At 42.2% G+C, this 22,853-nt stretch overlaps 4 protein-coding genes across 6 annotated transcripts; 2 read left to right on the forward strand and 2 right to left on the reverse strand.

The window, feature by feature from the left end:
* Positions 1-679: 679 nt before the first annotated feature.
* Positions 680-5,458, reverse strand: LOC124056366 (transmembrane protein 43). The gene is made up of 12 exons (XM_046383748.1): positions 5,259-5,458; positions 4,528-4,674; positions 4,260-4,394; positions 3,816-3,910; positions 3,649-3,698; positions 3,460-3,529; positions 3,289-3,359; positions 3,077-3,204; positions 2,896-2,970; positions 2,440-2,541; positions 2,172-2,289; positions 680-2,072 (listed from the first exon to the last, which is right to left on the reverse strand). Exons 1-12 carry the CDS (start codon positions 5,274-5,276, stop codon positions 1,870-1,872), a joined length of 1,212 nt encoding a protein of 403 aa, XP_046239704.1. The 5' UTR covers positions 5,277-5,458; the 3' UTR covers positions 680-1,869.
* Positions 5,459-5,921: 463 nt separating this feature from the next.
* On the forward strand, positions 5,922-9,727 carry zgc:112334 (uncharacterized protein LOC619199 homolog). The gene is made up of 11 exons (XM_046383743.1): positions 5,922-6,264; positions 6,787-6,894; positions 7,009-7,105; positions 7,220-7,354; positions 7,439-7,637; positions 7,725-7,856; positions 7,981-8,080; positions 8,173-8,344; positions 8,442-8,586; positions 8,693-8,747; positions 8,852-9,727. Exons 1-11 carry the CDS (start codon positions 6,223-6,225, stop codon positions 8,996-8,998), a joined length of 1,332 nt encoding a protein of 443 aa, XP_046239699.1. The 5' UTR covers positions 5,922-6,222; the 3' UTR covers positions 8,999-9,727.
* Positions 9,728-9,758: 31 nt separating this feature from the next.
* Positions 9,759-13,282, reverse strand: ndufaf3 (NADH:ubiquinone oxidoreductase complex assembly factor). Its single transcript, XM_046383776.1, has 5 exons — positions 13,124-13,282; positions 11,621-11,816; positions 11,456-11,522; positions 10,973-11,073; positions 9,759-10,801 (listed from the first exon to the last, which is right to left on the reverse strand). The coding sequence occupies exons 1-5, from the start codon at positions 13,207-13,209 to the stop codon at positions 10,694-10,696; spliced, it is 558 nt and encodes a 185-aa protein (XP_046239732.1). The 5' UTR covers positions 13,210-13,282; the 3' UTR covers positions 9,759-10,693.
* A 458-nt stretch (positions 13,283-13,740) lies between these two features.
* Positions 13,741-22,658, forward strand: LOC124056352 (NCK-interacting protein with SH3 domain-like). 3 transcript variants are annotated; one of them, XM_046383721.1, is made up of 13 exons: positions 13,741-14,104; positions 15,009-15,121; positions 15,200-15,410; positions 16,106-16,217; positions 16,393-16,934; positions 18,350-18,520; positions 19,158-19,244; positions 19,516-19,654; positions 19,764-19,844; positions 19,984-20,112; positions 20,354-20,443; positions 20,541-20,713; positions 20,845-22,658. In XM_046383721.1, exons 1-13 carry the CDS (start codon positions 13,934-13,936, stop codon positions 21,067-21,069), a joined length of 2,244 nt encoding a protein of 747 aa, XP_046239677.1. In that variant the 5' UTR covers positions 13,741-13,933; the 3' UTR covers positions 21,070-22,658. The 3 variants fall into 3 exon arrangements, with proteins under 3 accessions (XP_046239677.1, XP_046239678.1, XP_046239679.1); XM_046383722.1 differs by having other exon boundaries at positions 16,106-16,181; positions 16,390-16,934; XM_046383723.1 differs by having other exon boundaries at positions 16,106-16,181.
* The last annotated feature ends 195 nt before the right edge of the window (positions 22,659-22,853 follow it).

Raw genomic sequence — 22,853 nt, forward strand, 5'->3', positions numbered from 1 at the left:
AGTTACAGTCCTGCTTGGATACAGAATAAAGATTTTCAGCAGGGTTCAGGCAGAATGTTTTCAAGGATAAAACTTTTTCAGCATGCGCAGCCATTTTGACACCAGTCTTTTTGCATATATATCAGTGTAACTGCGCATACACTTTTCAAAGTTGGGGCGTGGGTCCTGGGTCAGCCGCAGTACTCATGCTGGGTATTATAGATTTAATACAAGCCTCATACAGCCTGTCGGACGCAGGATTTTGAGGTTGATGTTGCTGTTTGAAATCTCAAAGTCCCCCTTAGCACTGCTGCTGCAAAGACAACTGGATTGTTTTCCATTCTCCTCAGAGTAGCAGCTACCGAAAACACAGTTTATTCATTCATTTAGTTTATAAAGGAGACATGAAAGTGGTGACAGCCTGGCTGGATCAACATTCATTTTACCAGGCGACTTTGTGCCCAGTGGCAAACAGATGCAGATGGCGTCATTATTCCATTGTCATAATATCGTACAATCAACATTTAGTTCATTGTGATATGTTAAAGCAAAAAAAAAACTGCTGCCAGTAAAAATGACAACATTTATGTACCCCAGTTTTTAGTTAGTTATTGACTGGTGTGTGTGCCTCTTCTGATATCTGTGTAATAAGCTAATGCAGTTCAGACTCAAGTTGGAAACATGAGCCAGAAGGTTTTTGGTTCTGAGGTTAATACACACAAAAAGTGCTTTATTTAACATGTTGCTTATAAACAATACAAAACAATTGCAGATCCACAGGCCTTTGGTATTTTACCAAGATTAGTCTTTTTGTCCAAAGTGCTTTAAGAAAGCACTGATGTTCATTCATCACATAAATTTTAATTAATGTTTACACATCTAAGGCATTTGGGTTTCAAATTATGAACAAATCTCTGTTGATCCGATGAATCTTATACATGCAACACAATGTTTCCTCAAGTGTTGTTAAGGAGGAAATGTGTGATACATGAAGGCTTTCGTTTTACATGAGGACCATACAGTACACCCTGTTCTCTTGCCAATTCACAGTAACGCGTAGCTAAAACTAATGCAATCCAAACGGCCCTGTAATATAAATCCTAACCTCATGAAGGTTATAATGTTCAGTAGTAAAATATTGTGTCCACCTCATTTATGAATAAAAATATTAGAATCCCATCAGTATGACAGATTACAATCAACAGCACCACAATCTCCATTCTCTCAAGATTAACAAAAGTTCAATCAAACCCTATCTTCTAAAACAGTTTCAACTAAAACTGAACACGCCTTCATGAAGGTAAGATTTACTGCAAGACTGGTGTACAAGACTGCATTGGTTTTAGCTACCTGTACCCAATAAACTGGTAACTGAGTTCAAGTTTCAAGTTTTTCATGGAGTTTTTGATGAATTGTATTTACAGTAAAAATGAAACTACACTAATGTTATGTTGCAACAAAACATAAAGATGAAAAAGGTTTTCCTGTGCATTGTCCAGCAACAAAAATGATGTGAAAACAAAGTGAAGCTTATGGGTGGATGAATCCTTTGAAAAGCCACATCTGATAGCACTTGAGGTCTGAAGGTTATCTGATTGGACATCGTCTTGTAACAAGATTTCTTTTCATCCAAACATATTTTCAAGCAATGCACACTGTGATTTATTCATGAAAAAATATTAAATTTAAGTCCACTGAAACACAGATGTGTTTTGGATTCAACCAATGAGAACAAAAATATATTTATTACCATAGAAAGTCTATGTTAACCAAGAAAGCAAATACTAAGTGGTTTGTAATCCTGATGTGGTCAAACCTGAACACAACACTGTCTCACATCTCAGGTGGACGGCTACAGCCACCCACCAGAAAGTGTCGTCAGTTCACTAGTCATTCGTTCTTCTTGGCTGGAAGTCCCGAGCGGGCGAGAAACACTGGAAGCAGAGCGAATGCTAGCAGAGCTGCAGCCATTAATGGTCTGTAAAAAAGCCAACCCACCCCGACAGTGAGAAGAGTGAGAGAGCAGGAGATGCACAGGGCGAAGATCTTCAGCCCCGCAGACACGAGCTCTCTGAGAACAGGAACCCAATCCACTGCAGGCACACATGAGAGAGCACAACGAATGAGAAGTGCAGCTAAAACAAAAAAAATCAAGGTATGATTTGGATGTGCAGCAGCAGTGAGTTGTTTACCCAATGTGTAGATGATGCGTGTGGCCATCTGAATACTCAGGAACATGAGTGCCCAGCCTGCAGCCCTAAGTCCCCATGTCTTCATACTGTTGTACTGATGTTCTTTTGCAAAAACCTCCTACAGGAAACAATACAACTGCATCAACTACCAGAACCAAAGACCAAATGAAAAATACATGATATGGACATGAATATTACACAACACTTTTATTCCCCCCCCCCCAAAAAAAAATGTAATTAAACTTATAAAAATAAACTCCACACTAACCTCTGCGGAGAGCTCCTCCAGATACAGGATCTCCAGACTGTTTCCTGACTGGGTTTTGAAAGGCATGAGCTGCTCCCCTCTCTGCATGGCCACAATACTGACCTGAAAACAGTCATCATTTTTTTTACCAGTGTTTGAAGAGGAAAATCACAACTGAAGCTGAAACTGAATAGTTTCAATTAGGTCTGAAGAAATTAGTCGATCATCTGAAAATAATCTTTGGAATTTGAACTGCTGGTTGGACAAAAGGAGCGACTGATTTGGATGCATCAACAATAAAAATACTTCATTACTGGTTGTGATGAATGCCATATGCATACATAGGTATTACACTGCAAGGCCACAGTGGAAATGCATGCAGAAAACTTAAATAAGAAGAGGAAGAAGAGAGAATGATTCACTGATATGTCATCATTAGTGAAATGAATCTGGTAATTGGTCATCTGCAGCACTCACGGTTTGAGCCGGGCCGAAGCGAGACGTCTCACCGCTCAGTCCAGCAAAGGAGAATCTCACACGCACATCACCAACCTTATGCACAAAACAAGCAAATAAAAAGTGAATTTAGCACCTGCATCAGTGTGGGGTTGTGTAACAGAAGTTTTACGTATGTGGGAGTTCACATCATGATGCTCACCTCTGGCCTGCGTGGGTACTGAGTGTGATAGAAGTAATCGTCATCAATGCTGAGAAAAGGGTCCAAGTTAAAAGCATTAAAATCCCTCAAGCTCAGAGTTTGGAAGTTATTAATCTGCTCCACCAGGCCTGAGGATGACCAAAGGATCAACTCATGAATTAGGAGTAAAATCTAAACAGTGTGACAAACAACAGACACAACTTGTCAGCTACCTTTAGACAGAATGAAAGGTCCAACTCTGACTTCGGGAGACACCACTGTGACACTCTCCACCGCCATGGCGCTAAGATTTAGAGATTAAATCAAAGAGGAGCTGAACACACAAAAAATGTTATTTCTAATGCCACAGAAGAAGCCAAAATACTCTAAAAGCACACGTGTACCTTGGGTTCTGGTGACCGATTTCTTTATCAAAATTCCGACTGTTGATCAACTCTGATTTCCACTCGGTGTCTAAATAAAAGAAAAAATACAAAAATACAAAAACAATTCATGAAGCTTCAGTCAGAGTGAAACGTGACATGTTGTTAGCAAATACTAAACGTTATAGTCTTGATTAAAAAAAAACTCACTGTATGTGTATGTTGTCTCAGTTTTGGTCTCACCGTCTTCTTGGTAGTCACTGAAATTAGTTACACGGTGACACACCCACTTCAGGCTATTAATGCTTGGTATTCCAGACAACATTTTTACAGCTGAATACACCCTGAACATGCTGACATGCAGACAAGAGACTCACTTGCTCTCATGGTACTCCACCCATTGATACATCTCCACCTCTCGCTTCAGCTTCACCGCCTGCACCACCACTCCATAGTTGGGGTCATGCAACGGCTACACAGACAGAGAAGGCCAATGACTAATTACCTGAAGTCAAAGTTACTTCAGAGTTAACTGGTTACTCTTTGACAACTGCAGATTTTTAGAGTTTGTTTTTTCTTTCTGTTTTTCTGTTTAAATGAATGAATAAATTACAGATGTCAGCTGTAAAGCAGAAAATAAAAACAAAGCCGTGGCTTTAAGAAAGCTCAGGTTTTAAACAGAAAAGAAAGTCTGAATATTTCGAGTCTGGTCCCAGTTGTTTACCTGAGAATTTATAATGGCGAATGCATTATTAATGTATGATTTGTACAGAGTAGTTTGACACAACAGAGTTGAAACCAAAAACAAAAAGACAGCCTACCTGTGAGGTTCGCAGCAGTGTAGACAGGTGAACCAAATGGTTGTTGTTCTGTAGATCGAGGCTGGAGAAAGGCCCCAACGACACAACCTGTGAAAGACCTTCATCCAGCGAAGAGGCTGTTTGCAGAGCCCGTCCCTGAGCACAAACACAGAGAACACACACTGTGTTAGTCAGCTGGTACGCTCACATGCAACACAATAATTTGACTTTTTAATACTGTGCATTGTGGCTTTGATATGACCTTCATTTCCAGTGGGTGCACTTTTACCTCATTGGTGAAGAGAACATAAATGGAGAGGAAAAAAAGTCCGACACCAACAACTGTTCCTCCTGCAGTTTCACCTAATCGCTCCAGGAATCCAGGATTGGACTGAACAGACACACGCTTGTGCTGGGTTGGGTCTTTACCTGAAAACTGAGACAAACATGCAAGAACAACTACAGCTGAATGCCAACAATAACCACAGGATAATCTCCAGAAGAACAATGAGTGAGTGAGATCAGTGAGTTACCATGTTCTCAATATTGTAGATTTATGTTTATTCTGAGTCCATATTTAAAGGCACGCCTGACATGTGCCACCAGCAGTAACACCATCATCATATCTTTAAATAGGCGACTGATGATTACATTTAATAAAACATCATCAGTAGCAATCAGCAATAAGCGAGGTAAACCTCTTTAATGGAGAGATTATTTGTTACCCATAGAGGACGAGAACAACCAACACACCTCTTTTGTTTCGTGCCAATTTTTCTCCATAACTTCGTTTTGTTTCTGCCACAATTATTAAACGCTGTTGCAAGTACTGAAGTAATTCAACAACATGGTTTAGCTAGCTTTAGCTGAATAGCTGAATGCTATTAAGAGTTAATTGTCAGGCGAGTGTTCGCTTAAGTTAAGCTAATCACTGACAGATAAAGGTATTAACGGTTAAACTGATTCTGTAACATTGCAACTGCTGTTCACCGCCAAAAGCACTTTGACTGCATCACTTACTGTCTGCGCTGAAGACATTTCGCTGACTTATTCAACTCCACAGCAACGGTGAGGTTGGAGAACAAGAAGATGCCAGCGACAGGAAGTTCACACACCAACAGTCAGTAAGTTTCATGACACAGGATGCGTTTTCAATGACACCCGGCGCAGACCGGAACTCGCTCGGAGAGGCGGTGTCGGCAGTTGATTTGAAAACTATTACTCACTCACGCCACCCGAGCACTCCTGTGTCGTTACCAAGCGCATCTCCAAAGAAACTTTTCCGGACTAAGACGTGTTCACCGCAAGGACGATGGGTAACTGAGTTTTTTTTATATTAGCGTCAAAACGGGAGATAATTTGAGTTTTGCCCCTCCCCAGCCTTGTCATCCTTCAAGTGTCTGAGTTATTATCACTTCCGGCACCTGATAAATCTCTGCGCATGGTAAAATTATCAAATATTTCACATTTATCTTGTGATCTTTGGGCTGGAATCAACCCTTAGATTAAATTAAACCAACTAACTGTATATAAACAAAATAAAAACTTGATTTATCTTATCTATCTGATAACATGATGCAAAATAGATGTATCAGTCACTGGACATTTTGGTGCAGAACTTTTCATACTGACTTTAATACGTATAATACAGCATTTGCTTTATACGTTTTACTTACTATAATTCTTCCACCACTGATCACATCATTTCCTCCTCTGCAAACCTGCCTCTCTTCCTTCCTCTTTCAAACACACACACATTTGAATAGGCGTGCAAGGCCTTAAGAGGATTATGTCAAAGGGGAACACAAAGCAATTACTGTCACTTATCATCATCATACCTGTGTCTCTCTCTGCATACAAATACGCACATGACCCCCATCCCCCAACACTCACACACACCCATTCACAATACTGCAACAGGCTACTCTCAGAAAAACCACTGGGACTCAGTGAGGCAGGGGGAAAGTGGAGAAACTGATGCAGGATGCAGGAATATGATGTTATTGTGCTTGGAACTGGACTTAAGGTAAGAAGACTGTTTATTTTACAATATGTAGGATAGTGCAAAAGGAGGAACATGGAGGAAAATTTCAAGCACCTGTCAGTTCTCAGAGCATTACACTACTATTATTGAGAAAGCAGAAATTACAATGTATAGCTGCAAAAAGTTGAGATTTTAGCACTTTCATATTCTCAGATGCCTGAACATTTTTCTTGACCAAAGCTTGTGCCAAAAAAATGAATAATCCTTCAGTTGTCATTATCTGCATTAACGTTTTGTACTCAGAACCTGAAAATATACAGTTAGAGTTATAATATGAGATATGAGTTATCTGTTCCTAAATTTGTTCTATCAGCTGCTCTCACTCTTGAACAGTTTTAGTGATTAAGTTTGTTCCCAAGTGGTCACAGTTTTACTGATTGTTTGCATACAGACCTTATGAGCTCATGTTGGCCGATTAAGGGATTTACAACAATGAGATGACATCATATCATCATCGCTGGTCTTGATCCTTGTCCTGACACAACACTTCGCTGTCTGTTTCAGGAATGCATACTGTCAGGTTTATTGTCTCAAAGTGGGAAAAAGGTTCTTCACATTGACAAGAATACTTACTACGGAGGAGAGAGTGGATCCATTTCTCCCCTTGAGCAGGTGTGTTCACACGAATACGAGCAACACCTGAACAAACCTGCTGATCCTCCATTTGCTGCTGAATTGCTGATTTGTGCTGTTTACCATTTAATACTTTTTTCCCTGCCTTTACAGCTGTACAAGAAGTTTAAGATTCCAGGTCCTGATAAGTCTATGAGCCGTGGAAAAGAGTGGAACATCGATCTTATCCCCAAATTCTTTCTTGCCGACGGTGAGAGCCGAGTGCCGGTCATCTGGCCTTTAGATTTGTGCAAAGCATTTTGTTTGCTTTATTTTGGTGTAAATGTATTCACAGGGTCGTTTTTCTGCTGTGTCTTTGCAACAGGTGAGCTGGTGAAAATCTTGGTGCACACTGAGGTTACTCGGTATCTGGACTTCAAAGTCATTGAAAGCAGCTATGTATACAAAGCAGGCAAAGTGCACAAAGTCCCCGGCACAGAGGAAGAGGCCCACGCTTCAGGTGATGAACAAAGTTGCGGCAATTTTTCCCAAAGTTTCCACACATATTTCTGACTCACTTCAATACTGTTTTATGAAACCTCAGATCTGATGGGCATGTTTGACAAGAGAAGGTTCAGGAAGCTGCTGCTCTTTGCCCTGAACTTTGATGCGAGAAACCCTCGGACCTATCAAGACATGGATCCTACAAAAACCACCACAAGGGACCTCTTCTGCCGCTTTGACCTGGGACTAGATGTCATGGAGTTCACAGGTCACGCCATAGCCTTACACAGCAGTGACAGGTCAGTCACTTTAACTTACATAAAACAATATAAAAAATGAAGACAGATGATCCTTACAGTGAAAGCTGTCTCTTGCCGACACTGTAGTTACCTGGACCAGCCATGTTTGGAAACCATCAAACGGATCAAGCTGTACTCAGAGTCTCTCTCCCGCCACAACACCAGTCCATATATCTATCCTGTGTACGGGCTGGGGGAACTACCACAGGGATTTGCCAGGTTGCAAAATGTCCATACAAGTTTCTCCACGAATACTTACAGATGAAGTTCCAGTTTGTGCTCTTGTTGCATTCAGCTCAGTGAGATCAACATCGAGCTGAGGCAGCTTGTGTGTGTGTTTCAGACTGAGTGCAGAGTACGGTGGAACGTTCCTGTTGAACAGAGCGGTGGATGAGATTGTGATGGACAGTGGCAAAGTGAAAGCTGTGAAATCTGAGGGGAAGGCAAGTGTTTCTACGTAGAGGAAGGGCAGAGAAGCTGCAAAGGTAAATGTCCAGTAGCGCTCAGTGATTTTGTCTTCCTATTTCTCTGACAGATGTTCCACTGTAAACAGCTCATCTGCGATCCAAGCTACGTTCCTAATCGAGTGAGGAAAGTGGGCCGTGTGATCAGAGTCATCTGTTTATTAAATCATCCAGTTAAAAACACTCACGAGGCCAAATCCTGTCAAATCATCATCCCTCAAGCACAACTCCACAGGAAATCAGGTGTTTTTTTTTCTCTTTGAGCATGAAAAATAAATCAAAGTTTTATTTGTGATGCTGAAATTAACCGCAGGAAGTTTCCTCTCTCTTGTCCGTGCAGACATCTACATTTCTGTAGTGTCCTACGCCCACAACGTGGCCCCAGACGGGGTCTACATCGCCACAGTGAGCACGACTGCAGAAACCAGCAACCCGGAGAAAGAAGTTCAGCCAGGACTCGAGCTCTTAGAGCCCATCATGCAAAAGTTAGTGACCCTTCTAGGCCTCTAATTTTACGGTTTGTAAAATGTAAAAATTACATTTCAAACAACATTTCATATATGTTATTTCCTCTCACCACTTTGAATCTAGATTTGTTTCAGTCCACCACATGTTAGTTCCCAATGAAGATGGAAAGAAGAGTCAGGCAAGGAGGATATTTTTCCAAAAGACTGTCTAGTCAAAATAAATAAATAAAATGGGGTGAAGCGAGATGGATCTGAATTCTCCTCTCTTCTTTGTCTTCACTAGATATTTGTGTCCCGCTCGTATGACTCAACAAACCACTTTGAGACCGAGTATGAGGACATCAGAGACCTGTATCGTCGCATCACAGGAGCAGAGCTCTGCTTCAGAGGGTCACAGAGACACCAGTCTCACAACTCTGACGATGACTGAGGAAGACTTTCAACATCAGGACCAAGTAACCAGCAGCTGGGAGGCCATGATGACTTTATGGATGATTGTACTCCTGCACAGCTGTTAAACAGAGGCTGTTATGTAGCATAGAGTGAATTGTGAGTGTATTATATAAAGGTTGGGTGTCTGTTTTTCACCTTATTTCTCTGCTACAATTTCTCCTTTTTGTGAAATTGTGTAAAACATGATGTTGTGTAACACTTTGGAAAACATCTTTTATCTTTTGTTCATCATTTGCAATGTTTTGGTAAGAGACAAAGTAATCCTCCATAACCATAAATACATTTTTTTTCACGGTTCGTGGGTTTTACTGTTTATAGTGACAAAGTAAAATCTGCAGCACACTGGCTTATGAGAGTATCAAATATTCTCTTGTCTAAAGACATTTGGACATATCATCCGAAACTGACTGAAATTATGGCTAAATCATTAATCTAACAAAGACAACTGCTTTTGAGCTGCTTCCATAATTCTTGGCAACTCTGCCTATTAACTCATCAATGTAATTAATTCTTATGTAATCAACTGAATCATACATATGAATAAAGGTGACCCAACTGTGGAGCCAATCTGATTTGAAATGCTCCTGGTCCATTTTTTTTTTTACTTTAAGTACCAATCGGTGCAGGTTAAAGTACTAATGCAGCATCTTGTGCGCTAACGACGAGGATTTAAACACGCAGTCCGACGCTGGACATGTGGCACAGAGGCAGATGATTGGAGATGAATCACAGTGATGTGCGGAGGATTTGTGGAGTCTTTTATTTGTGGGGCTTATGTGTGAGAAGGACAAAGCCACTGAATAATGTCATGTGCTGCACACAGGCAGCTTGTTGATGGCAGCCCTGCTGCAGGCAGACGCACAGAGTAAAGAGGATTAACTAAATGAAGGACAGTCACCACCGACACAGCGGGTGGAGGGCTGGAACATGTTCATATACAAAGTATTCTTACTTTTTTCCATACACAGAACCCTTTTATCTGCTGACAGATTTCTTTTAAAGGAATTACTGTTCCATGTAGGTGTTACTACACGTTAAGATAACGACAGTTATTGTTTGCTGTATGGAAGCCCATTTCTATCCATGTGGTGAAAAACAAATATCCTATAAGTCGTTATGATGAGAGGTTTTCTTGAAGAAGTGGGAAACACATTTGACATTTGTACACATTTGTATGTGTAGAGCAGAGACAAAGTGACAAAGTGAGACAGAGCACAAACAGAAAATGGATACTGGCGGATTAGTTTGGTATTTTGTGAATTATCCAAACCACTGAAAACACACAATTTGTGAATGCACATGTAAAGCAGTCTTCAGTGACTGAATCTACGTACAGATAATAATGACCAGTAGGATCTGTTTTCTTCCATCACACTGGCAGAAATGAGCTTCCATATTGTTGCATGTAAAGCTTTTAAATATATATTTTATAAACAAGAATAAAGTTACACTTTATTACATTCTTGTTCTCCATTATGGATGTCCTCCCTTGACAATATTCTCCTGAGCACTCGTACACACAGGAGATCAGAGAGCTGGGTGTAGCTTGAGTATGCTCCTTTGGAAGCTTTGTGCGCAGGTAGAACAGCCATCCCACAGGCCTGAGATCAGTCAGGAACCTCAAACCTCCATTTGCAGAAATCAGTTCCAGTTTGTATTGACATCAGAGCATTCATTCCTTTATCAAGTCCAGTGCGGTGCTGATGGATGGAGGGATCAGACCGGCTGCTGCCAGTCTTCCCTCACTAATCAGGAAATTAAAGGTTGCACATGCATTTGGCTGCAACACAGCAGAGACAGAAAAGTAAATTAAGGCAGTTCAATTAGTTTGAAATCAATGCTAGTCAGACATTCAAAAAAAAAGTCTTTCTGTCTTTGTTAAAGTTTTTCATGCTGTCATGCAGGAAGAGCATATGCACTCCACCACACTGAGACACTGGGCATACTTTACCGTGTCTTGCACCTCCAAAGCAATGCCCTTTCTCTTAAGTAGAGCGAAGACTAAGGGGTCAATTCGTTCAAGCCGTGCACCTGTCCCCAGCACGAGGATCTCTTCATAAAAGACAATATGAAGAAAGAAAAAAAGTCAAATGAATCATCAATGTTCCTTCATTGAAATACACCAAATGTAAACCTATCAAACCTGAATGACTTCAAGGAAAAGCATAATGAATGTGAATTCTTCTGTACAACACACAAGGAGTCACTGAATGGTTCGATGGAAATGAAAATAATGTAAATTATGTGTTTTGGCCTTCACAGTCACCTGATCGCAACACAACTTAATATGAAAGGGAGATTTTAGACCAAAATGTTACAAATACCTTCCAGCAGTGGCAAAACTCCAAATGAGTGAATATAATTTGGAAGAACAGTAAGTACACACACTTTAAATTGTCACCCATCTGTAAGTCAGTGTGCTTTCATTTTTTACCTATTCTCGGTTCGAGCATGTGGAAAAGTGAAACACTTTCTTCTGTGATGTCTTTATAACTGCCAACCTGCAGAGACAGAAAGAGAGATTTAAATTCAACGGAAAAAAAAACACACAAAGATAAAAGTTTAAATTTGTGACGTGTCGTTTGGATTTTGATCTCACATTCCACTGGAGGATAGCAGGAGGCAGCACAGCACAGGGCCCGATCACCCTGTTGCCATCTATGTTGAACCCTCGGGGGTTGTAGCTGTAGATCATGTGCCCACTGCCCTTCTCCTTCTTCATGACCGACACTGTGGTACGCTGGTACATTTCATCATCACTGGGACCTAACCGATGTGCACGAGACAGAAATGGGCTGCAACAAAAGACAAGTTAACAAAGTTAGAACCAATGCAAGATACCATAGATAATAATTTTATTTTATTCACTGTGTGTATTATTATTGCAAAGAGCAGTTGTGCCCTGAAAAACTGTGGGCAGTCTCTCAATTCAATTCTCCAGCACAATAGATTTCATGAAAAAAAAAAAAGAAAAAAGAAAACATGCATCACAGAGCTGTTGCCATATGGCCCAGTTTAAAAGCCAAAAATCTGATGGCAACCTGCTGACGGGGCTGAGAGCCAAAAGCTTTAGTGCTGCTCTGCAGAAAAGATGCAGCCTAGAGACAAAAATATCCTCTTATCTAAGAACATCCATCACATTTTAGCCTGTTCTCACACTTCTTCTTCCTGACAGTCACAAAAATCTGCACACGTTATGCAATCTTTTGTTTTTGTGAGGCGAGGCACTGCACTTTGTAGTCAACTGCTGTTTCACCAGTTGGCCTTTAAAGCTGCACAGCAGAGGATTCACGAGGTGACCTGAAGCCTGAAGACAGCGTGAAAGCAACCACTAGATGGAGCCAGAGATGCTGTCTGATGAAGTTTAGAGCTTATTCTCAATGGGAATCTTTGAGCTACAATGGAGAGAAATGATAAATATTGCACGAAAATTTGGAACAAACTATTCTTTGTTCCCACAGCTTTGGCTCAATCCTAAATCCATATATGTGCCAACGAAAGAACAACAAAACATTCACGACAGAACCAAAAAACAAAGAAAGAAAGAAACAGCAAAAATAAAATATGTTTAGTTTACATTTTTGTTTTGTTGTACGTTGTTGTACGTCTTTTAATTCATATTCTCTGAGGCATGTATGGAAGTGTTGGGCCACAGCCAAGGGTTTCACTATTTTATTTTTGAAGACCTAATGATTAGTTGATTAATCAAAAAGATAATAACTGAGTGATTGAGTGATATATCAGTCGTAGCTCTGGTTCTCATGTAGTTCAAGGGGATTTGACAGTGAAGAGTTTGTGCCATCCCACAGTATGACCTACACTGTAAATCCACACTGAACATGACTGTGATAAATAAATAATAATAATAGTAAAGGTCTTTTTTCTGGGAATGACGCTAATGGGAAAATACGGCTCAAAACCAACACTGCCTCCGTTAATCGAGGACCTCAAACATTTCTGTGATAACATTTCAAAACAATAACACGGTGTTTTACGTCCTCCACGCAGAGGGGAGGCAAGTCAAACTAAGGACAGTTTCCTAAGCGAACACAGAAAGTTTAGATCTTCAACTTCACACGCCTTAAATGAAAAACGAACAGACCTTGAGAAAGCGGGTACTGTCCTAGAGAAGAGAATATGCTGTGTTGATCTCTGAAGGAGGAATCTGGCGCACGCAGGAGCAGCCATGTTGACAGCGCGCACTAACCGGCGACAGACACGGGGGACAGAATTCTGTGTAACACCAGCCGCTCGTTTCCGGTGTTGTGTAACGGGAAGTCTAGTACAGTCGATTTTCTGATCTTCTTATCTATCCATCTATATCTTATCTGTCTTATACGAGCTAAATGCTAACCAACTAACTAAACTGTGCAATAATATACGTGTTGTGAAAAAATATTGTATCTGTTGAAAATGTACATTTTGAAATAAATTGTGGAAAGACTCAAAATATGTCTCAAAGAGAGTTTAAATTTTGATATTTTTTATGAATGGGAATGTAGCATTTACTTATTTATTTTTGGTGAAAAATCAATAACTTTTGGGTGAATAGTGCGTTTCAAATGGCAGAACATCACATTGTCACGATATTCACTTCACCCGTTAGTCCTTCATTTACTCCTGTAATAACGAAGCTGGGCAGCATCCACACGGCTCTGCGTTTGATTAAAATGCCTGGGGGGCGTGTTCATGGAGTAACAACGCCCCCTGTGGCGTTTACTGGAATCACTCAGGTCAGATGATCCGAGCTGCATTGTAAATAGACAGCAGTGATCCGCCGTAGTCATGCCTTCGTAGCTTCTTTAAATCACCTTCTACAGAGGAGATATTTGCGCTCGGAGACCTCTTATCTTTCCTCGCCGCTTCTCTCACTGTTTAGGCTCATTTCAGTGCCGTAACGTGTTGATAAAGCATGTACCGGTCTCTGTACGCCTTCCGATCTGCGGAGCCCAACTCGCTGCACTTCGCGGCCGGAGAAAGCTTCCTAATCCTGGAGAGGAGCAACAAACACTGGTGGCTGGGGTCCCGCTGCAGCTCCGGGGAGACCGGCTACATCCCTGCATCATACATCGAGAAAATACAGGTAAACACCACTATCTGAACTGGGTGTTTGGTCTCGTTTCTGTCTTAATGAATACAAGCCCTGACCATGTCGCCCCCGGAGGTGAAGTGAAATGTGGTTAAATCGTAGTAACGTTAAGGGTTGAATTAAAGGGACCGAGAGGGACAGGCTCCATGTAACTGTGCTCACTACGTGAATGCTGATTAATGTCAGGGAAGAACAACATGCATGTTTGCAGAAGCAGCCGTAAATTATTGGAGGGGTGGCATGATGTAGAGACACGGCCTTGTGCACTGCAGCTGCTTACTGCGACACAGACAGAGGAGGTTTACACAGGACAGGATGTGATATGACAGGACAGGGTGATACAGAACAGGGTGTGAGACAGGGCAAAACCAAAGACGAGGACGCCAATACTGAAAGCTATTGTCAGCAATTAAAATAATCTGCTCCCGTGATTCCAGTGTCTCCATTGTATTATCAAGGATTATTCTCAGGCATCCTTGGGATTGTTTAATAAGCAGCTTCTTCCTTCCACATAGCTTTTGGTTTTCTCTTAGTCACACCCACGTGTGCACCACAGTGAGGAGACTGTTTTCCAAGGATCCACACTGAGAGTGAACTAGTCAGAGCATGCATTTTGTGAAATGACAGGCTTAGGGTAGGAATGCTCTCTCCTGTTGTTAATGACATTGGCTGTGGACGTTTAATGAGCCTGAATGTGAGGTTTCACCGCAGCCGGTGTGCGTGTGTGTCACTGGTTCAAAAGGCAGGGTTTTGTTGTTGTTAGATAACTGCCCCAGTTTGTTTCTGCCCGGAGTCACACATGTCCCCGAGCCACAGCTTTAAAGTTTAATAATCATGTTAATTAAAATTTCATTTGTTCATCTCCTCATGCCGTGTTTTTCCTCTCTTTCTCTGGCAGGCCCCAGAGCAGGACGAGGTACTGCAGTCCATTGACAGAGCAATCGAAGGAATCCACAATGTGGCCTTAAAAAATGGAGGCAAATACAATCTGGAACAGAGAGATGTTCTACAGTGAGTCAAAATGGCCAAAATACACATAAGATACTGATTTTGAGTCTGTGTGTGAATCCTTATTCTCCTCTTTTGTAGGAAGTTGATCCACCACAGGAAGGAGACACTCGCACGCCGAAGTTCCTCCTCCTCTGGTCATAAACAAGGCATCCCATCTTCCAACAGTGAAATATCTCTCAGTCAGACTCCTCCTCCACCCAATGGCCTTAATCGAGACTATGGACGGCAGGGGAGCATGCCATTATCAGGAAGCATGGACAGTGTGCAGGGAGAGCAGGGCTTTTACCAGGTAACACGCTCTTATAGTGAACAGGTACACGTCTGATTTGAATTAAATATACAAGAAACGCTTAGAGAGGTTTTACACACACTTTGATATTTTTACTAACTTATTTTTGTCTGCCGTTTGCAGGCTTGCAAACATTTGAAAGCATCTTAAAAGCTGTTTTTTTCCCCCTCTGGCTTTTTCTTGATTTTCTAACTTTTACATTGTGAGTTGTAGACTTATTTCTCCTTGTTTTCTCATCTTCTTCTGCCATCTCTGACTTGTCTTTCTCTCTTCCTGTTCCTCTTTCTGTGTAGCACCTCTAACTTTTGTTTTTAGAATAAAGTTTGCTTGCTCGTTTGCATTCGTAGCCCACCGATGATCAGGTTGTGAACATGCTTGAGGCTGCCGAGCACTAATCCACATGAACGTCCTACCTCAGAGATATTTGCAACCAGGGGTTATTTATTGTTGAACAGTTCATCAGAAGTCAAAACACAGAAAGTGTAAGATTAAATCATCTCTTTGGCCTTCATTGATCTAAATGATATCAGGAGATGTTGCAGAATTGATCACGAGAGACATTAAACGCTTGCCTTGTAGTAGCACCAGTGACAGTCAAGTCAACGTTATGCTTGTGTCCTGCAGTATGGAAATAATATGACACACACGATATGCCTTGAAATAACTGTGTATGTGGTCGATTTCACCCCCTGCAGGTGCCTCCTCAGCCCCGACGCGCAGCTCCGATCACCCCACCTCCCCCTGAGAAACAGCGAAACAGCCGACGTCCAGGTCAGAGCAGCGGCGTATTCACAGCGTTACTTACAGGTTTATCACGGGTTACAGCGCAACATGTCTTGCTGCTGCTTTTAGCCGATGCTACCTGCTGCAGCTCTACACTTCACAAACACACTCTATTCTTAGTCAGCTCATTCCTGTTCGCTCTCCTCTCTGTAACTGGAGCTCTTTCTCGCTCTCTCACTCTCTCTCTCCCCCTCAGCAGAGCCAGAGGTCCCCTCCAGAGTGTCCTCTCTCGCTCCGTCCCCTGCTCCCTCCCTCTCAATCAGCACCACGTCTCTGGAGTCTGGCTCCTCCCACTCACTGGTCTCCTCTGATGTCAGTCTGCCAAGTGTTTCCAGCACCCCACCTCCTCCTGTGCCATCCCGTGTGAAGCCCCCTGCACCGCCTGTGGACGGGCTGCTCTCCGACTCCCCTCCTCAGCCAGCTCCTGCGAAGAAGAGCCCGGCTCCACAGCCTCCCCAGCCCACCCCTCCTTTACAGCCCACTGTGGAGGACCAGGCGGAGAGTGAATGGCCCGTTGCCCCCCCGTCTGTCGCTGAAAGCCCTCCTGGCAGCCCCACTACCTCTGAGCCGGTTTCCATGACTATTGGGGCTGAACTGATCGAGCTGGTACGGAAGAACACGGGCTTGAGTTACGAGCTGTCGCGGGTCGCTGTTGGCGTGGTGGTCGGCCATCTGCAGACGGCCTTACCTCAAGCCTCTCCGGCTTTGGAGCAAGTTCTGCTGTCATTGGTGGAGAGCAAGGTCAGATTTGTTTTCATTACATCATGTGGATTGGGCATCCTGGTGCCTTGCCAGCACAAAGGAGAATACTGTTACAGCTCAGTCTGCATTTAGGGGACATTTCTAGTTTTGAGTTGCAGGGGATGTACCCACAGTATCACTCACTCGTTTCCTGTTTTTAAATGCAGGCTTTGCGGCATTAAATCAAGCTTGAAATGAACTGCTGACTTTCCTGGCAGATGTAAGGTGGTTAATAGTGCGTAACATAAACCAAAATCTTATGGCAGCATCCTGTCTTTACACGGTGACACGTTAGGCCTTCACGATATGATGTAAGCCTGCGATGTGTGATGCCGTTGCTCAGTATTTTGATGACGGTACAACTTGCGATAAACAAAAGTGCCCGTATTAGCTCCACTTTCCTTTCTCAGCCATCATGCAAGTTAACCTCACATGATTTTCAACTCATATTCCCAAAAAGTTGGGATGTTGCGTATAACAAATACAAACAGAATTCAGTCATTTGCTTACCACCAGCAGTTTTACTAAGTGTTACTGAGCCTGTGTACTAATACCCTTATACAGTCATGTATTTGGCATGAGTGGTGAACCTCACGCCATCCTGGCCTGCCAACAACTGAGCTTTTCGAAGATTCTCCTTTCATTTCATACCCATTCATGATGCCATCACCTGTTTACCTGTGGGATGTTGCACAGGTGTTTTCTGAGCAGTACTCATCTTTCACAGTCTTCTGTTGCTCCTGTCGTATTAGCAAATGATCACATTCTGTTTTGTTTAACTCTTGCAGGTCAGGTAGTAATTCAATTAAATGAATTACAGAGAATATTGCAGTAATGTACAACAGATTTTTAAGCATTAACAGCATAGCATTAACATTTAAAGCTCCTCTAATAAGTATTTTCATATTATGAATTGATGACATAAATGTGAAAGGGGCCGTTCTTTGTATCAAACCTGCAGAAGGAGTTTCACTTCACTGTTTTGGTTTTATGGTTTACAGATTTTTGTTTGTTTTGAATGTCATGCTCTCATCACCCCCAGCTGAGATGTTCTGAGTGAAAAAGCTGTGGTAAACCCCACCACACAGTGCCTGCCCAACTGTGGCTGATCAGAAACTCAACTTCAAATGAATGCTAATGTGTCTTTATATCATTCTGGTGTCTGTTTGCCAACATGTTAGCCTCATCGCTTTATGAGGTGATAACATGTCAATGTTGTGTTTACAGCTTGTTGCCCTCCTCCACACACTCGTACTATTGAGATGTTTGATGTAAATTCTGAGCTTGCCCACATATAATCATTTGATAAATTAAGCAGCTACTTTCTGTGTCGGGGAGCCCAAAATGTTCCTCTGTACTGGTCTTTCAGGTTGAAGCTGAAATAGTGTGTGTCACAGTGTTTTATGTCTCTGTAGGATCTGAGTGCGGCGCTGCCACAGGGTCAGGTGTGTCACGATGAACAGAGGCTGGAGGTGATCTTCAGCGACCTGGCTCGTCACCGAGACGATTCCCAGCAGCGTAGCTGGGCGCTTCACGAAGACCACGCTCTCATCGCCTGCTACCTGGAGGAGCTGCTGAAGATACTGGTATGATGCAGGGAGCTGTCAACCTCTCTGCCCGTGTTCGTGATGCGTGTTCAGCAGTCAGCGGGGTGTGAAGTTCGCACTGACCGTTTGACACGTGTTAAGATGGATTTCACAGCACTTTTAAAACCAAAAGTTGCAAAGTACTTCACATTTTAAGTATGAAATGTCTAACAAACAAGGAAGTAACAAACACAAGAACAGCAAACCGTAGAAATAACGTCCAGTGTGAGTCGTCTGCCAGCTGATATTATTTCATGATCCTCATCATCATAATATGAAAAGTTTTCTCTTGTGATGACTCTGATGTGCCCCTGTTGGAAACATCTAGTTGTCGTGCTGTAAATACCAGACATGTTTGATAGGATCACTCTGGCTCAGACGACTTTACAAATCCAACAGTGTGGTTAAAGACTGCATCTGTAAACTCCTCAGGCTGCTTAATATGCTTTGTTGGCAGCTTGTCCCGATGAAAACTCAGATCAGGGCTGGGATGTCCAGACGAGTTGTTTTAATGGGCCCCATAATCCTCTGCTATGTCTGTGGACCTCGACTGTCAAACAGATTATGAAGTTACAGAGTTAGGATGTCATTTCATTGCTGCTCTTACAACTAAAAGCTGCTTGTTTTTCCTCCTCAGACTGACGCAGATCCAGAGGTGTGTAAGAGGATGTGCAAAGCCAACGACTATGAGAATGTGTTGTCTCTGGTTTCATATTATCAGATGGTAAGATATCATAATAACAAAGCCTTTTATTTTGAACACATTGAACTCAAGACAATTAAATATATATATATATATATATATATATATATATTCAAAATATGTCATTGTGATATCTCGAAAAAGACTTGAATAATATTGCAGAACCTTGAGTCCGTCTAGTTGTTGATCTGGATGGCTTTAATGGAAGTTGAACCTTCATCAGTGAGCATGTTGGTCATATTCCCTGTGCGTTTGTGTGTCGGCTCAATGTTGCCATCATGTGACCGTGCAGGAGCACCGTGTGTCTCTGCGGCTGCTGCTCCTCAAAGTGTTTGGTGCAATGTGCAGCCTGGATGCTGCTCTCATCTCCACCTTCCTCAACTCCATCCTTCCCATGGAGCTGGCCAGGGACCTGCAGACTGACACACAAGGTGAAACTCTCTATATATCACAGTCTCTTGTTCATCTCTTTGTCACCCCCCCCCCCCCCCCCCAGGCTTTATATAATTTTATTATTTCTTCCTGTTTTTCCTTCCTCAGAACACCAGAAGATGTGTTACACGGCTTTGGTACTGACTATGATCTTCTCAATGGGCGAGCAGGTGCCATATCATCATTATGGTATGCTATATACAAAAGCTGCTGTGTTGGCATGAAAAGGTTTTCCCGACCCACACTGACCTGGGAGTTGAACATGCATGCATTAAAGGGATAATGTGTTCTTTAATCAAAGCATAATCCTGACCCTCCCTGCTTTCAGAACACTTGAATGCCAACTTTGTTGAGTTTCTGCTGGGTGTGGTGGAGGACGGGCTTCCCTCTGATCCCACAGAGCAGCTGCCTGACATCTTCCTGAACCTCGTCCTGGCCTTCAACCTGCACCACACAGGTGAGTAGAGCCACGGCACACCTTTCTCACAGCAGACAGCAGGCATGTTGTTTTGTCATAGCTAATAAAGGCTGCATTCACTTTATGTTTATTCATGCCAGGGCCCTGTAGTGTTGTGCACACTTCTCCTGCTACAATAAGTCAACACAAGCAGAAATGCTCAACTGAGTTCTAGACTTTTTTTTTTTTTTGCTATTTTTTTGCTGAGCTAAAAAACAGCTTTTCTGTGTTTGTCGCTCAGCACCCAGCAGCAATGTGATCATGCAGGAGCTGAAGAAAAAAAATGTCAAGATTCTGTCAGAGAAAGTGCTGCTGCTTCTGAACAGAGGCGGTAAAAACACAACTTTTGTTTGTCTTACTTCTCATTCTGCTCTCGTGCTTACTGCCTACTGACGTCATCGTTCACTTTTTTGACCCGTCCTGTGCAGACGACCCTGTGTGTATGTTCAAACACACCCCGCCGGCGCCGCACTCAGTGCTCAAGTTTCTGCAGGATGTTTTCGCCAGCCGAGAGACCGCTGACATCTTCTACCGCACTGACATGATGGTGATGATTGACATCGCTGTTCGACAAATATCTGACCTCTCACCTGGAGACAAGGTAAGCTGCTGATTGTTCTCAAAGACAGATGTGAGATTGGTATGAATCCTCTTAGCAAGAAAGTGAATAAGCAAATATGGCAAAATTTTGAACTATTCCTTTGGTGATATATCTGTACCCCTCATTTGAAGCTGCGGATGGAGTACCTCTCCCTCATGCACTCCATAATACGCTCGACGGACTACCTCGAGCACCAGCACCGCATGTCCGACCTGCAGGGGGCGCTGCAGAGGATTCTCAGGGAGGAAGATGATCCGGGAGAGGATGAAGGGAACGCCACAGCGAAACAGATGGATAAGCTAATCATACAGCAGATCTACAAGGAGTTCCCACAGATCAGTGAGAACCAGGACTGACCATATCAGTATGAGCTCACACTGTAGTCTGCTCTACTGCAGGGAGGTACAATAAAGCTTGAAAGTCAGCTCGTCAGTTAGTTAGTTAGTTTTGTTTATTATACTTTCAGAAGTTCTTTTTGTTTCTGTTGCACAAAGAGAAATTTTGCAAGGATGATAGAGAACAACTCTTTCAGTACCAGCCTGTGATGAGAGAAGGTAATCGGTTTTGCCAGTTTGTTTTCTTGGACTCGTAGTCCGTGGCTGCAGCATGCTCATGATGTTGATTTCAGAAAGGTCCTCTTTTTCACAGCTTTTCTCTCTCACATGAAGAAATGAAAGTAGTGGGAGTGTTTAAGGTGTGGAGGTTTAGTAATACATGGAGCTTAAAAATAGCCAAAATATTGGCCAAACCATGGAGCTGTTTCACAGCGAATTCCTACCAGTGATTACCTGCGTGAACTATTAGGGCTTTGAAATTAAAGTAACAGCAACAAGGACTAACCCTTATTCTGACCAAAATAACTTTAACTAAATTGACTTTTAGAAAACTTCATACTCTTAGGTTGTTTTACAGATAACGGTGCCATTATTTGAACCAGTGTGAGGATATTTTGAGCCTTTATGTGCTTCCCTGTTAGTGGGACCAAACTACTGTGTGTTACAGAGAGCATTTTTTTAAAATAGAGTATATAATATTCTTAAAGCTGACTTCCTCTCCTACTCACCCGTTCATTCATTCATTTATTCATTCATACTAGTTAAATTAAACTCAAGCTGAACAAGTTTACTAATTATGTGAGAAAAACAACCCACACTCTGACTCATATGTTATCATTACTGAGCTTTTAGCTGAGTAACTTTTGCTGCTACATACTGAGTCTCTCCTGTGGCTCCATCTGCAGTTTTCTCAGTGTGGTACTTTTGTCTCCAGACTCTTAAAGATGATCACTCTGTACTTACATATGCAAAGCTCCTCAAGCATTAGAAGTCATTGACTGTTTAATGTCTGCTGGACTGAAGGGTTTTTCGTCCGTATGCTGCGTTCATATTCAGACTAACTGTGCTGCAATAAGGCTTTATAGCAACTTGTAATATCGCTGTAATATACTGAGATGTGCAGCTTCATGGAGAGGAGACGTGTTCTGTACTCGTTAACCCAGATAACATCAGTGTTGTTTGTTTCCAGTTATTATCTGAGGCTCCTTGCTGAAATAAATCAAAATAGGGGAGAGGAAATGGGGGGCTTTTTTTTATATCCTCCTCGTTTAACACTTTAGCAGCAACATGTACCTTTCCTTGTTTCTTCCCCATAATGTAGTGATTGATAGTCTCCCATATTAAAGTTTGACTTAACTGTTTTTGTCCCTGGAATGATTTCCCTGTCTGGAAACATATCTCTGAGAACTGATACCAGCTTTTAGCTAATGTCAGAGTGTTCATTCATTGATTATATGTGGGTCTGTTTACAGTTTGTGTGTGTGTGTGTGTGTGTGTGTGAGAGAGAGAGAGGTGTGTGTGTGTCTCTTCTTTCCATGATTAACATTGTCTGCAGAAGTGCTACGACTGTGTTATAATAAAACTAATAAAGCTATATTTTAACAGTGGAAGTAGTCGGATTGGTTGGTGTTTTGTGAATATGTTGTGGGCTGCACTGTAACACTCATGAGTGTTTACTTTTCCCCCCTTTTCTTATGCGTTTGGTAAATTTGCCTGCAAATTAAACACCCAGGAACTCAACCAAAGCAAAGAAGAAAAAAAATCTAGGAGCAATTTTTGTTTCTCATTTTAATGTCAAGGCTCAT

Source organism: Scatophagus argus, chromosome 3, assembly GCF_020382885.2.
Source record: "Scatophagus argus isolate fScaArg1 chromosome 3, fScaArg1.pri, whole genome shotgun sequence".
NCBI lineage: Eukaryota > Metazoa > Chordata > Actinopteri > Scatophagidae > Scatophagus > Scatophagus argus.

What these genes read in the sequence shown, in the direction of transcription:
- ndufaf3 (XM_046383776.1), bottom strand. Translation starts at nt 13,209, where the DNA reads ATGGCTGCTCCTGCGTGCGCCAGATTCCTCCTTCAGAGATCAACACAG. An exon ending in CATGCTCGAACCGAGAATAG is followed by an intron (nt 11,074 to 11,455) that starts GTAAAAAATGAA and finishes TCTTTTATGAAG; the next exon opens with AGATCCTCGTGCTGGGGACA. An exon ending in CTTTGGAGGTGCAAGACACG is followed by an intron (nt 10,802 to 10,972) that starts GTAAAGTATGCC and finishes GCTGTGTTGCAG; the next exon opens with CCAAATGCATGTGCAACCTT.
- zgc:112334 (XM_046383743.1), top strand. Translation starts at nt 6,223, where the DNA reads ATGCAGGAATATGATGTTATTGTGCTTGGAACTGGACTTAAG. An exon ending in CAAATTCTTTCTTGCCGACG is followed by an intron (nt 7,106 to 7,219) that starts GTGAGAGCCGAG and finishes TCTTTGCAACAG; the next exon opens with GTGAGCTGGTGAAAATCTTG. An exon ending in CTGTGAAATCTGAGGGGAAG is followed by an intron (nt 8,081 to 8,172) that starts GCAAGTGTTTCT and finishes TTTCTCTGACAG; the next exon opens with ATGTTCCACTGTAAACAGCT.
- LOC124056352 (XM_046383721.1), top strand. Translation starts at nt 13,934, where the DNA reads ATGTACCGGTCTCTGTACGCCTTCCGATCTGCGGAGCCCAACTCGCTG. An exon ending in CATACATCGAGAAAATACAG is followed by an intron (nt 14,105 to 15,008) that starts GTAAACACCACT and finishes TTTCTCTGGCAG; the next exon opens with GCCCCAGAGCAGGACGAGGT. An exon ending in AGGAGCTGCTGAAGATACTG is followed by an intron (nt 18,521 to 19,157) that starts GTATGATGCAGG and finishes TTTCCTCCTCAG; the next exon opens with ACTGACGCAGATCCAGAGGT.
- LOC124056366 (XM_046383748.1), bottom strand. An exon ending in GTGGAGTACCATGAGAGCAA is followed by an intron (nt 3,699 to 3,815) that starts GTGAGTCTCTTG and finishes AACTAATTTCAG; the next exon opens with TGACTACCAAGAAGACGGTG. An exon ending in TGAGACAACATACACATACA is followed by an intron (nt 3,530 to 3,648) that starts GTGAGTTTTTTT and finishes TCTTTTATTTAG; the next exon opens with ACACCGAGTGGAAATCAGAG.